At 37.6% G+C, this 12,971-nt stretch overlaps 8 protein-coding genes across 8 annotated transcripts; 7 read left to right on the forward strand and 1 right to left on the reverse strand.

Annotated features, from left to right (window-relative positions):
• Positions 1-203: 203 nt before the first annotated feature.
• Positions 204-1,850, reverse strand: TRY3 (Try3p; the record flags this gene model as incomplete). Its single annotated transcript, XM_043192719.1, has 1 exon — positions 204-1,850. The coding sequence occupies one exon, from the start codon at positions 1,848-1,850 to the stop codon at positions 204-206; it is 1,647 nt and encodes a 548-aa protein (XP_043047774.1).
• A 1,245-nt stretch (positions 1,851-3,095) lies between these two features.
• Positions 3,096-4,163, forward strand: GET3 (guanine nucleotide exchange factor; the record flags this gene model as incomplete). Its single annotated transcript, XM_043192720.1, has 1 exon — positions 3,096-4,163. The coding sequence occupies one exon, from the start codon at positions 3,096-3,098 to the stop codon at positions 4,161-4,163; it is 1,068 nt and encodes a 355-aa protein (XP_043047775.1).
• Positions 4,164-4,323: 160 nt separating this feature from the next.
• Positions 4,324-4,570, forward strand: KQ657_001944 (uncharacterized protein; the record flags this gene model as incomplete). Its single annotated transcript, XM_043192721.1, has 2 exons — positions 4,324-4,468; positions 4,539-4,570. 2 exons carry the CDS (start codon positions 4,324-4,326, stop codon positions 4,568-4,570), a joined length of 177 nt encoding a protein of 58 aa, XP_043047776.1.
• Positions 4,571-4,965: 395 nt separating this feature from the next.
• On the forward strand, positions 4,966-5,778 carry KQ657_001945 (carboxymethylenebutenolidase; the record flags this gene model as incomplete). Its single annotated transcript, XM_043192722.1, has 1 exon — positions 4,966-5,778. One exon carries the CDS (start codon positions 4,966-4,968, stop codon positions 5,776-5,778), a length of 813 nt encoding a protein of 270 aa, XP_043047777.1.
• A 203-nt stretch (positions 5,779-5,981) lies between these two features.
• On the forward strand, positions 5,982-7,031 carry TIF34 (translation initiation factor eIF3 subunit i; the record flags this gene model as incomplete). The annotated part of the gene is made up of 1 exon (XM_043192723.1): positions 5,982-7,031. The coding sequence occupies one exon, from the start codon at positions 5,982-5,984 to the stop codon at positions 7,029-7,031; it is 1,050 nt and encodes a 349-aa protein (XP_043047778.1).
• Positions 7,032-7,557: 526 nt separating this feature from the next.
• Positions 7,558-8,904, forward strand: KQ657_001947 (uncharacterized protein; the record flags this gene model as incomplete). The annotated part of the gene is made up of 1 exon (XM_043192724.1): positions 7,558-8,904. The coding sequence occupies one exon, from the start codon at positions 7,558-7,560 to the stop codon at positions 8,902-8,904; it is 1,347 nt and encodes a 448-aa protein (XP_043047779.1).
• Positions 8,905-9,359: 455 nt separating this feature from the next.
• Positions 9,360-10,250, forward strand: KQ657_001948 (PhzF family phenazine biosynthesis protein; the record flags this gene model as incomplete). The annotated part of the gene is made up of 1 exon (XM_043192725.1): positions 9,360-10,250. One exon carries the CDS (start codon positions 9,360-9,362, stop codon positions 10,248-10,250), a length of 891 nt encoding a protein of 296 aa, XP_043047780.1.
• Positions 10,251-10,451: 201 nt separating this feature from the next.
• Positions 10,452-12,767, forward strand: RAD16 (DNA repair protein; the record flags this gene model as incomplete). The annotated part of the gene is made up of 2 exons (XM_043192726.1): positions 10,452-10,464; positions 10,513-12,767. The coding sequence occupies 2 exons, from the start codon at positions 10,452-10,454 to the stop codon at positions 12,765-12,767; spliced, it is 2,268 nt and encodes a 755-aa protein (XP_043047781.1).
• Between the last annotated feature and the right edge of the window lie 204 nt (positions 12,768-12,971).

Here is a 12,971-nt window from a genome sequence, read left to right on the forward strand (position 1 = left end):
ACCATAGTTAAGGAGTAAAGGTATACGGTGAAAAGTATACACTAAGTGTATACGGTGAAAGGTATACACTAAGTGTATACTGTTTATAGGTGTAAACTATTACAAGGAAGTAGGTAGTGCTTATGTATATCATATTACTGTTACAAGTGTATACTGATTAAGCAGAAGTTTAATATATAGTACTAGTATGTATATACCCTATTTTATGATACATTGCATTTGTTATCTCTGTTCCCTGCAAAGTCCGAGTACTTTTCAGTACTTCTTTCCTTCAATTTCGCCTTGACTTCCAAGGGGAAATACTTTTCCATAATGTCCATGGCTTCCAAGTCCAAATTTGCTCCGGATGCCAACTCAATAGCACGTTCATACCGACACATGGGACAGTTGACATTACGTTGTTGTTTCATCTTCACCAAACAACGCACACAGAATAAATGGCCACACTCAAGTCTAATTGGCTTATACGCTACAGAACAACAAATAGGACATGTATAATCCTCAAGTTGTGGAACCAAGGTGATAAGGTTATCTTGCATGATATAACAAATAGTCTTTGCCAAATTCTTCCCCGAGAAGAATATATGGTCTGTCAGTACTAAATCAGGGAATTTGGATTGTACACCCAAACTAGTTTGTTTATCAAACTTTTTAAGAATCTTTCTGAAGGCTTCTGAGTTCAAATACTGATATTCCAAGACTTTAAGCAAATGGAAATTCATTTTTATAAATTCGTTGAAAGCCTCAAGACTTTTCTTCTGCTTGAACTGAGTTAAGATTTGCAGCTTATTGACATTCTCTAAAAATTGTTCAAGGTTTTTCTTTATTTGTTCCATATTCTTTTCAGCTGCACTGGAATTAACATCGTTATATCTGAAATAAACTTCTGAATCCAAATAAATCCGGAACAATTCTCGCCATAAATATAAATCTGATCTTCGACTATTTTTACCAGGTGCAACTAGACTTGATACGGTTTGAGAAAGATCGGTGATTTGAGTAATCATTTTGGTTTCTTCGTCTTCTCTAACATGATCCAAGCTTTCTAGTTCTTCATTCAACATATCAAAGAATTTGACGTCAGAGTTCAACATTATATATATTTCTTGCTTTCTTTGCTTAACAGGTGGCTCTTCTTGAGTGTCGGATAAACTATCATCTATGCTAGGCATTCTAGTGGATTTCATAGGTGGAGGTGGTGGCGGGGAATTCTCTCGACTTGAATTAACGTGGGAAGTGGTGGGTGATAACTTATACTCATCATTCTCTTCTCTAATCTCATAGATTCTTTCTTCGCCTGAAGAATCGTAATCACTATCAGAGTTAATGTTTAATGTTTCCAACAGATCAAGGGATTGCATTCTGGAATTATTATTACTATTAAGGTCTTGAAATTGCGTTCTCAACTCTTCTCGAAGACTTGTCTGTGTTCTTTTAGAGGATGGCACCGAAAGGACAGATTCGATTTTCTTTTTGATGTTTGCAGTTATAGTAGACATTTGATCATCTGTAACATTCAGTTGTTCACTATAATCAATGGTTATTTTAAGCATAGGTACAATAGAATGGCCAGATTTCCCATTATCCATAGCCTTGGTTAAAATGTACTCTGCAAGAACTGGATTCTTTGGGTTATAATCATGGTCCACATCAATAACTTTGGATTGAGTATCTTCCGAATCATGGATTAATAGCTTCATGGCATTTTGTTCAAATCCTAAGAATTTCAATTCTTGAACAACTTTCCCAATATATTTCTTCAATGCCTTATACTGAATAGCTGCCAGAACCCACTCTTGGGGAATGTCTTCTGCGTTTAAAGTCTCTTGGAGAACCTTTGCAAATTTCATCCTCGTTCACAGTCAAAACTTGTTATTATCATCTAGAAGGTACGGCCCAGATTACTCAGTCACAACTTGTATCTGGATGTTATTATACTTTGGCCTGTCAATGTCATCCCAGGATAAGGCTGACACATTCCCCCAACAAACATAGTTTTTGTGTCCGATTCCCGGACCTACCCTCGGAATATATCTTCACCACTGTTGTTATTACTATCCTCCCATGAATAACCCTCGGTCTTCCGTCTCACATTTGTAATTGTTCTATTGTTCTATTGCATGGTATATATGTCAGTGGCCATGGTGGTATTGCAACGTGGGTTTTTTCCATTAATAAGTCTAAGACAGCGGCACAAAAGATAACGCCTTAAATTACTTGAGTACATATGAGTGTATTTACCTAATGTCACAGCATTCTGTTTGTAGTCTCAAATTTAGATGCTGTTGATTATTTTTTACTATTTATTCCCGTTATTACGTAATGAAGCTCAGTTGTTGCGTAGCCGTGACTAAAATTATATTGATGAACTGATGTTGATGTCTACTATTCTATATTAGTTAAAATCATACGGTTCCATTAGATGAAGTGAATCTGTGTAGTTTTAGAATACTTTACTATGATGTGTTGGGTCTACCATACCATAAAACCTTGCATCGAGGGTTAATTGAGAGAAAGTATTCAATGTAAAAAGTATTCTTTTCTATAAAAATATGAAGTTATTATCAAGAGGGACGCAGGGCACTAGGCTAAAGCCATTCGTATTCTGGTTAAGTACGTTTTAATTTGTTCATCTCTACTTGCTGCAAATGGTATCGTTATTGGCATCTCACATGGAGAGCGCACCATGTTTGTAAAAGCATAGGCATCATGGCAGAATACCAACTACACTGTGTTCTAATCGTAGGGTAGAGTTGTACTATAGAATCCATTTTGTCATCAACGTCAAAGTGTGAGCCTTCATGGTCAATTACATTAAAACTGTAGATAATAGCAAATACTGTTTACAAAACCATTTTTCACCAAAGGAAATACCATTTTAACCGTTGCAGTATAGTTAGCATTGAAATACATTAATGGTACGGCTCAAAAACATGTATATGAAATCTTTCTGTTTCTCTATGGTATAGAACCTTCCAGGTAGACCAATCCGGAAGTGCGACATTTGTTTTGTGAGGCGACATTTTGCCAGCACATTTATTAAAACTGTTTTCTTCTTTTAAATCAATCACCTATCATTTCTTAACACCAAAAAGATGGATTTTGAATTAGAGCCTACACTAGAATCAATAGTCAAACAAGATACCCTTAAGTGGATTTTTGTTGGAGGTAAAGGTGGTGTTGGGAAAACCACTACCTCTTCATCTATTGCAGTTCAATTAGCTTTAGCATATCCTAAGGAACAGTTTCTTTTAATTTCCACTGATCCAGCACATAATTTATCCGACGCATTTTGTCAAAAGTTTGGGAAAGATGCTAGACCAGTTGAAGGCTTGAGCAACTTACTGTGTATGGAAATTGACCCTGATGCTGCTATGAGTGATTTGCAACAACAAGCTAGTCAATATAATAATGACCCTAATGATCCATTAAAATCAATGATGAGTGATATGACGGGATCCATTCCTGGTATTGATGAAGCATTGTCATTTATGGAAGTTTTGAAGCATATCAAGAATCAAAAGGTGGCGACTGAAAAGGTTCTTACTGATGGTTCCAGTGGTAGTGATGAAAAGAAGTCCATAGCGTATAAGACCATTATTTTTGATACTGCACCAACTGGTCATACATTGAGATTTTTGCAATTACCTGCAACTTTAGAGAAGTTATTGGGTAAGTTTAGAGAATTATCTGGTAAATTGGGGCCCATGTTGAATATGCTTGGAGGTGGGAACCAACAAGATATTTTTGAAAAGCTTAATGAAGTGCAAAAAAATGTTAGTGAAGTCAATGAACAATTTACTAATCCTGATTTAACTACATTTGTTTGTGTTTGTATTTCTGAGTTCCTTTCACTTTACGAAACTGAAAGAATGATTCAAGAATTGATGAGTTATAATATGGATGTCAATTCCATTGTTGTTAACCAATTGTTATTTGCTGAAGATGATGATTGTAAAAGATGTCAACTGAGATGGAAAATGCAAAAGAAGTATTTGGAACAAATGGGTGAATTGTATGAAGATTATCATTTGGTTAAGATGCCGTTATTAGGTTGTGAAATTAGAGGTGTTGATAACTTGAAGAAATTTTCCAAATTCTTATTGACTCCTTATGATCCTAAATCAGATGGCCATTTAGTCTTTGATTTAGAAGAGAAGTAATTAGTCTGTGTAAAATAGATTTTATGTGTTATATTTATACTGCGGAGCGCTACCATTAGTGTATGTAATTGTTAAAAAAAATAACCCACGTACCGAAACTAAAAGGTGATCAGTGGACTCAAAGCTCACCTTCTTTTTTACTAGTTGTCCATCTCTCATAATGGCTAGAGGAAATCAAAGAGATCTCGCACGGGCAAAAAACTTGAAGAAACAACAAGAAGCCGGGAAAGCACTGAAGAAGGAGGGTGATCCCACCAAGCGTATGGAAAGTGATGCAGAAAAGATGAGAGCCAAACAAGCTGCAGGTATGTAACTAAGTGAAAGTGGTGGTATTAACTGAAATAATGGTGATCATACTAACATCTTAATATGTAGCTGATGCCCGCAAAGCCGAAGCCAAAAAGTAGATGATGAGTTGGGACATTTGTAATAAGGTAGAATTTTACTAATCCAAGGATGAAACGCTGTAAGTATCACGTTATAATTCCATGAGGTATTAAGTTGTACCATGTAAACGGATGAATGGATACAGGAAGCCATTTCACCACAATTGATAAATGATAGAACAATCTAAAAGTGTATATAGTACTATTGTTATTTACGGTTCGTATATGTTAATGGTACAAGGTACTTTACTTGAGTTTGCAAGCGAAAAATTTATACCGTACAAACCAATTTTCGTATGAGCAAATTCCCGCAATAATACTTAAGGAGTGGGGAATGAACTAAAGTAACTTTGTTCTTAGTATTCATTTTTTTTCGTTTATCATTCTTTTCTTTGTAGAAAGTCAATTGAGTAACGATGTTGATTGAAGATTCTTATTATGATGTTAAGACGTCCTACGGGACCACCATGAGAATTTTTGTTTTCCATCCAAAAGTTCCAAATTACCCCAATGTCAAGTTCCCCGGTGTTGTAGTTTACAGTGAAATTTATCAAGTTACTGGACCCGTTGCTCGTTTCGCTAGAGACATTGCTGGTCAAGGCTTCATTGTGGCTTGTCCTTCCATTTACCACAATTTCGAAGGCCCAGAAGCTTTGGCTTACGATGATGTGGGAACTGACAAGGGTAATAAATATAAGATCGAAAAGGAATTGGCATCATATGATGAAGATAACAAATTGACCATTGATTATTTGACTCTGTTGCCTACTTGTAATGGGTTAATTGGTGCCACCGGAATGTGTTTGGGAGGCCATTTGGCTTTTAGATCTGCTGTCACTGATCAAAGAGTTAAGGCTGCCACATGTTTCTTCGCAACGGATATTCATATCCATGCCTTGGGTAAAGGTAAAAATGATGATTCTTTGGAACGGTGTGGAGATATTACTGGTGAATTGGTGATGGTCTTCGGTGATAAGGACAATCATGTTCCATTAGAGGGGCGTGATTTGATTCGTAGTCGTTTAAGACAAAATAATATTGCCATGACTTTCATTGAAATCAATGATGCTCAACACGCTTTTGTTAGAGATGAATTAAGTAAAGGTAGATATGATCCTGCTGTGACCAAGCTTTGTTTCGATTGGATGCTTGAATTGTTCACCAGAAAGTTGAAGTTAGAATACGGTCAACATGATGGTCAAAATCGGGTCATTGAGAATGTCTGTTGAAATTAATGTAAGAACTTATAGTTAATTACGTACCTTTACATTATATCACTTTATTGGTCGCAAACGTACACAAAAGCTTCACTATTTTGCAGTGGTTGTGCGAGGATAAAAAAATTTTCCTCTTCTCTGAAAAATTATCTTCATACAAAATCTACAACACTTGTAGTGTTAACCATTCATATATCAACAAGCCAACAAGCAAAATGAGACCAATTAAGTTGATGGGTCATGAGCGTTCGTTAACGCAAGTAAAATACAACAGAGAAGGTGATTTAATCTTCTCTGTGGCAAAAGATAGCACAGCATCCATCTGGTATTCTTCAAATGGTGAAAGATTAGGAACTTTAGAAGGTCATAAAGGTACTTTATGGTCGATTGATGTGGATAGTGAAACCAAATTCTGTGCCACTGGATCTGCTGATTTAAGTATTAAGTTATGGACCGTTGAGAATGGTATTTGTGTGTATACTTGGGCTGCACCAACTCCTGTTAGAAGAGTTAGTTTTTCACCTGATAATAAGAAATTATTATCTGTTACCGATCAAGTTATGGGTCAACTTGGTACTATACTGATTTACGCTGTGAACTATGACGGAGACTATTCTAACCAAAAAGCTGAACCTATTTTAACTATTCCTACTAGGCCAGACTCCTCAAAGGTAACAGTTGCAGAATTCTCTCAAGATGGTAAATATATTATTGCTGGTCATGAAAAGGGTGAAATTTCCAAATATGATGCCTCTACTGGTGAATACATTCAATCCGTTCAAGCTCACGGTATCCATAATGAAGAACAAACCGTTTCCGTCACAGATATACAATTAGCACCTGAAGATGGTTCTTATTTCATCACGTCATCAAAGGATAAATGTGCCGTATTGATTGATCTGGAATCATTTGAAATCTTGAAGGTTTACAAAGCTGATGCTCCTATGAACACTGCTGCCATTACTCCTTTGAAGGACTACGTTATTTTAGGAGGTGGTCAAGAAGCTCGTAATGTTACAACTACATCTGAAAATCAAGGTAAATTTGAAGCCAGATTTTATCATAAGATTTTTGAAGAAGATATTGGACGTGTTAAGGGTCATTTCGGTCCTTTGAATACCATTGCTGTTCATCCAGATGGTTCAGGATATACCAGTGGAGGAGAAGATGGTTTTATTAGAGTCCACACTTTTGACAATTCGTATACAGAATTCTACTACGATGTGGAAAGAACAGAAAGAGCCATCGCTGCTGGTACCACTTAGATCACCGGTCTCATTATGTAAATTAGCCTAATAATTATATGTATATATATATATATATAAATAAACCAGAGGAAACGTTTTAAAGATTTAAGTTTAAGGTAATTGTGTGCTGGGCGTTTATCGTTGTGAACTACAAGTCACCGCCACAACGAATGATGGTGGTGGCGACCGGTGCGGTCGACGGCGTTAAGTATTAGAAATTAGGTCGATTAAATTATTAATGGTCGTGGTAAATTCAAATGGTCGTTGTAAATCCTCTTTTGTCATCAAGCGATTTCCACTGCGACATAGTTAATTTTGACAGAAGGTTCTAGAAAAAGATTTATTCCCAATTTGGCTGCGAAATACTTCTACAAATTTCCATAAACAACCTTCCCTTGTCTTGTGGGGTGGCGATTACAAATATAAGTAGATACGAACCATGAGCTATAAAAGGCAATTGGTATAACTAGAACTTGAAAATGTAGAAAGGATTTTTATATTCATCAAATCAACCACAAAAAGAACAAAATTTACGACCACACTAATGCTTAGCTACTACACATTACCTTCTGACTCGTATGTCAACTCAAGGGATTCATTCAGAAGTTCACGTTACTCCAGTAGATCTAGAAATGCACCTGTTAGAGTCTACTGTGCCTCCGAGGTTCCTGTTAGATACGTCTATGACTCTGAGTTAACTGACTACGATATTGGTCTTAGAAGAGAAAGGGAATACCGTAGACTTCAAAGACATTATGAAGCCGAAAGAAAAAGAGCATATGCTAGAGAGGCTCAAAGGCAACGGGAGTATGCCATTGCTGAATTTCAAAGAAACTTGCTTGCTCAAGAAGAAGCTGAAAGACGGCGTGAATATGCTAGACAATTGAGCATACACAGACAGCGTGAAGTCGCTATGTATTTGCAACAGAGAGAAGTTGAAAGAGAAGCACAAATTCAAGCTGAAATTCAAGCATATGTGTTACATCAAAGAGATGTAGAAAGACAAAAGGAAGTTGAAAGACAAAAGGAAGTTGAAAGACAAAAGCTTGCCAGACAAAGAGAAGCTGCAAGACAAAGAGAAGTTGCGAAAAGAAGTGAAACTGAACAAAGACATCTTGCTAGACAAAGGGAGATTGCTAGGCAGTTTGAAGCCGAAGTTCATGCTGGTGTTTTGAGACAGATTGCTTCTGAAGCTGCTAAAAAGGAGGCTGCTAGAAACGAAGCCGAGAGAAAGGCTGCTGGTGCTGGTGCTGCTGAAGGAAATGACAGCAAGAAAGCATTTATCCGTCATGTTAACTCTGTAACCAAAGTTGATCAATTTGAAACTCCTCTGACTTATGAGATTCGGGTTCATAAGCCATACGGTTCATTCCAATCTTACGAGCTTCGTATGGCTAAAGAAGAAGACTCTTATGTTTTGAAGGTATACTCTAATTCCGACGATTTTGAGAAGTCTTTTGGATATGACTCTAAAACTGTTGATGGGGAATCTGTTGCGTACGAGCTCAACAGGGAAGAGGGGGTTTTAAAAGTTAGTATCCCAAAGAAGACTATTGATGAAGCCGAGAAAGAAGATGGAAAACTTGTCGATGCTTCTGAAAGCAAAGAGACCGGTGAAGAAACTGCTCAGGAAGAAAATAATGTTGAAGCTCAGAAGGATGAACCCTCACCTGAACAAGAGGAAGAGAAGGTTATTCCTGAATGGTTTTCAGATGTAGAGGCTGCACACTCCGACGTTTCTACACCTAGTGACAGCGAAGCAGAATCTGACGATGAATCTACCAAGTCAAATTTGTCAAAAACCATCCTGCCTTCAATAGAAGAAGTAGAAGACGAAGAATTTGTACTTTTACGTAAAGAAGCTGAAGAGGCAAAGCAATTGAATGAATAATGTGGACATTTAAATCCATTCTTTTATAATATGAATTATTAATACATGCATATAGGTTTTTTTTGAAATTTACTGTATACTAGTGGAATAAACCTCGTAGATCTATATGATATTATTTGTATAATACCTTTAGAAGATAGAAATGGAGCAGTTCTATTTATGTAGTTTTAGGTATAAAGCACTCAATTCCAATTGAATATGCAATCACATTAACATCGAAAGCAGGTTGCATTGATTATTTTGAACAATAGTAGAAGTCTGAGTTAGAAATAACAAGGGCTTGGTAAATTATCTACATCGTCGTTCTACTGATTAGTAGTACCAAATAAGGTGTAAACTATTATATGTGTACATGTGAGTCATTGTGGATTGAAGTGCGAAGGTAAACGGTATATAAAATCTCACGTCGATCGCTTTGAAAAGCTCGACTTACATTACAAATATGATTTCTAGTGATGTCGAGCGCCAAATCGTTCAAACAAGTAGATGTATTCTCGCAAACAAAGTTCAAGGGTAACCCAGTTGCCGTGTTCTACGATGCGGATGATTTAACTGACTCTGAGATGCAACAAATTGCACGGTGGACCAATTTGGCTGAAACGACATTTGTTCTCAAACCCACCACTAGGGAAGCCAGTTATCGACTTAGAATTTTCACTGTTTTGGGCGAACTTCCGTTTGCTGGCCATCCAACCCTTGGGTCATGTTATGCCCTTATTGAACTGGGCTTGATCCAACCAAATTCAGCGGGTTTATTTGTACAAGAGTGTGCCGCTGGTTTGGTGGAAATCAAGCCCATTGGATCCTTAACCGATTTGAGGAATCTTGAATTACAATTCAAATTACCCTACTATCGATTTGAGTATTTGGTCGACCAAACGACCCAGATGTCAGAAATCGCTAAGCTGTTGGGCGTGTCTCATGAGAAAATTATCACTGAACCAGTCCTCGTAGACGATGGTCCACGATGGTTAGTAGTTCAATTGGATGATAATGAGTCGGTTATAGGTCTTAAGCCGGATTTTAGTTATATGGTAGAGTTATCCCACAAATATAATTGGTCGGGTATTAGTGCTTTTGGGAAGGACCAATCTTCAGAAACAGAGTTTGAATTAAGAAATTTCTGTCCTGGTGATCTGTTAGAGGAGGATGCGGCATGTGGGTCTGGTGCTGGATCAGTAGGAGCATACTTGGGTGCTCATTTAAAATCTGGCCACACGAAGTTGAAGCTTTCCCAGGGTCGTTGTATTGGTCGTGATGCGACACTCAATGTTTCCATCGAAAATGGCGGTACAGATGTATTTGTGCGCGGAGCAGCAACCACATGTATCGTGGGAACTTATTAAGCACATGTAATTCAATTGACATCACCATGTAAATTGTTCTAGCCTTATCGGAGTTCCTTAGCCACAGTCGGATTTAAAGTAACTTTGTACCTGTTCGCGATAACGTCCCGTTTGGGCAAATGGGCTGCAGAGGCGAAAAAGTTTAGTACAATGATCAGATCTTCAACCCACTTCTTTTTTCACTTGTAGCACATTGCAACCATGCCCAAGACGCGTTCTAGAGGTCGACAGACAGTCAAGAAAGTGACATATGTAATTTCAGATAGTGATAGTGCCACTGAGCAGATTTCAGAAGAAGAGTTCCAACCCGATGAGGAGAATGAGCGCGTTGAAATCAACGATGAGGAGGATGATGAGCTCATCGAACCAGCTGAAAGAAACGGGTCGACCCAAGACCTTGCAATAGAGTTAGTCGATAGTGACGTTGAAGAAGAGATTGGAGATGGAGGATTTGTTCAAGAAACTCGAAAGCGGAGAAGAAAGACGACTACAACGACCACAGCAAAAAAGAAAGCACCCCCTAAGAAGAAGAAGCCCCCAAAGGTAAAAGTACCCTATTTCACTCGAATCACAAATAAACTATATGAACAACATCCACACTTAAAAGACGTGTTCCCATATCTTGGGTCAATTCAGTCGATTCCAGTGGAAAGAGCTCCACAACCAGAAGGCATGAATATCAAGCTTTTGCCGTTCCAATTGGAAGGTTTGAACTGGTTGATTAAACAAGAAGAAGGAGAATTTGGAGGAGGAATTCTTGCAGATGAGATGGGGATGGGTAAGACCATTCAAACAATTGGTCTAATGATGAATGATTTAACTAAACGTCCCAATTTGGTAGTGGGTCCAACTGTGGCTTTGATGCAATGGAAACATGAAATAGAGTCTCATACTCATGAGGGGAAATTGAAAGTCTTACTTTATCATGGAGCCAAAAGAACTAATGATGTTAAAGAATTGATGAAGTATGATGTGATTCTTACTTCTTATTCAGTGTTGGAATCGGTATATCGGAAGCAACAGTATGGGTTTAAACGAAAAGCTGGGTTGGTGAAAGAAAAATCACCTTTACATTCAGTGAACTTTTATCGTGTGATATTGGATGAGGCTCATAATATCAAGGACAGAACTTCAAATACCTCCAAAGCTGCTAATAACTTACAATGTTCCAAACGTTGGTGCCTTTCAGGTACTCCAGTTCAGAATAGAATTGGAGAAATGTACTCTTTGATAAGATTCCTTAAATTAGATCCATTCCACCAGTATTTCTGTACTAAATGCGAATGCCAGAGTGACGAATGGAAGTTCTCCAACTACAGGACATGTGATCTCTGTGGTCATGCTCCTATGCTTCATACAAATTTCTTCAATCATTTCATGTTGAAAAATATATTGAAATATGGTATTGCTGGAGATGGATTGGAAAGTTTTAATAACATTCAATTACTACTTGGTCATATTATGCTTAGAAGAACGAAGCTTGAAAGAGCTGACGATTTGGGTTTACCTCCACGTACAGTGACAGTTAAAAATTATCGTTTCAATCCTGAGGAGAAGGATTTGTATATGTCGCTTTATAGTGACTCCAAGAGACAGTTCAATGATTATGTTGCACTGGGTGTCGTTTTAAACAACTATGCTAACATTTTCACCTTAATTACTCGGATGCGTCAAATCGCTGATCATCCCGATTTGGTATTGAAGAAAGTCGGTTCCAGTTCTTCCACAACTCATATGGAGGGAGTAATTATATGTCAGTTGTGTGAAGACGAAGCTGAAGAGCCCATAGAATCCAAATGTCGACACCGGTTTTGTCGAATGTGTATTCAAGAATATGTGGAAGGATTTGATGGGAGTACACTGAAGTTAGAATGCCCTGTTTGTCACATTGGATTGTCAATAGATTTGGAACAACCTGCACTTGAAGTGGACGAAGAGCAATTCAATAAGGCATCGATTGTCAATCGGATTAATCATTCAGGAGATTGGAAATCTTCAACCAAAATCGAGGCATTGGTGGAAGATTTATATAATATTCGATCTGAAAAGAATACCATTAAGTCCATTGTATTTTCTCAATTCACTTCTATGCTTGATTTAATTGAATGGAGATTGAAAAGAGCAGGATTTGTAACTGTGAAATTACAAGGGTCTATGTCTCCAGAACAGCGTGATAACACTATTCGATATTTTATGGAGAATACGTATGTGGAGGTTTTCTTAGTTTCTTTGAAAGCTGGTGGTATTGCGCTTAATCTTACAGAGGCCTCACGTATCTTCATTATGGATCCATGGTATAATCCTACTGTTGAATGGCAAGCGATGGATCGTGTTCACCGTATTGGACAGAAAAGACCCATTGAAATTATACGGTATTGTATCGAAGACAGTATTGAACTGAAGATTATAGAACTACAAGACAAGAAAGCAGATATGATTAATGCAACTATTCAAAATGATGAAGCGGCTATTAATCGGTTGACACCAGAAGATCTTCAGTTCTTGTTCAACAATTAGTAAAGTAAAGTGTATCATCATTGTCACCCTGACAAAATCTATAGTACTGTAATAATAACATGACATTTACATGTGGTTATACTATATAAACGATTGGTTGTTCCCTTGTGCCTTGTAGGTCGTACCAGCCATAGGCGCTGCGTGCACCAACCAATAATCGATAAGAAGTGCCCGGTGACTCATAACTCTGTGAGTCGAGATTTT

The sequence above is a fragment of the Scheffersomyces spartinae genome (genome assembly GCF_019049425.1).
Source record: "Scheffersomyces spartinae strain ARV_011 chromosome Unknown scaffold_19, whole genome shotgun sequence".
Classification (NCBI taxonomy): Eukaryota; Fungi; Ascomycota; class Pichiomycetes; order Serinales; family Debaryomycetaceae; genus Lizanozyma; species Lizanozyma spartinae.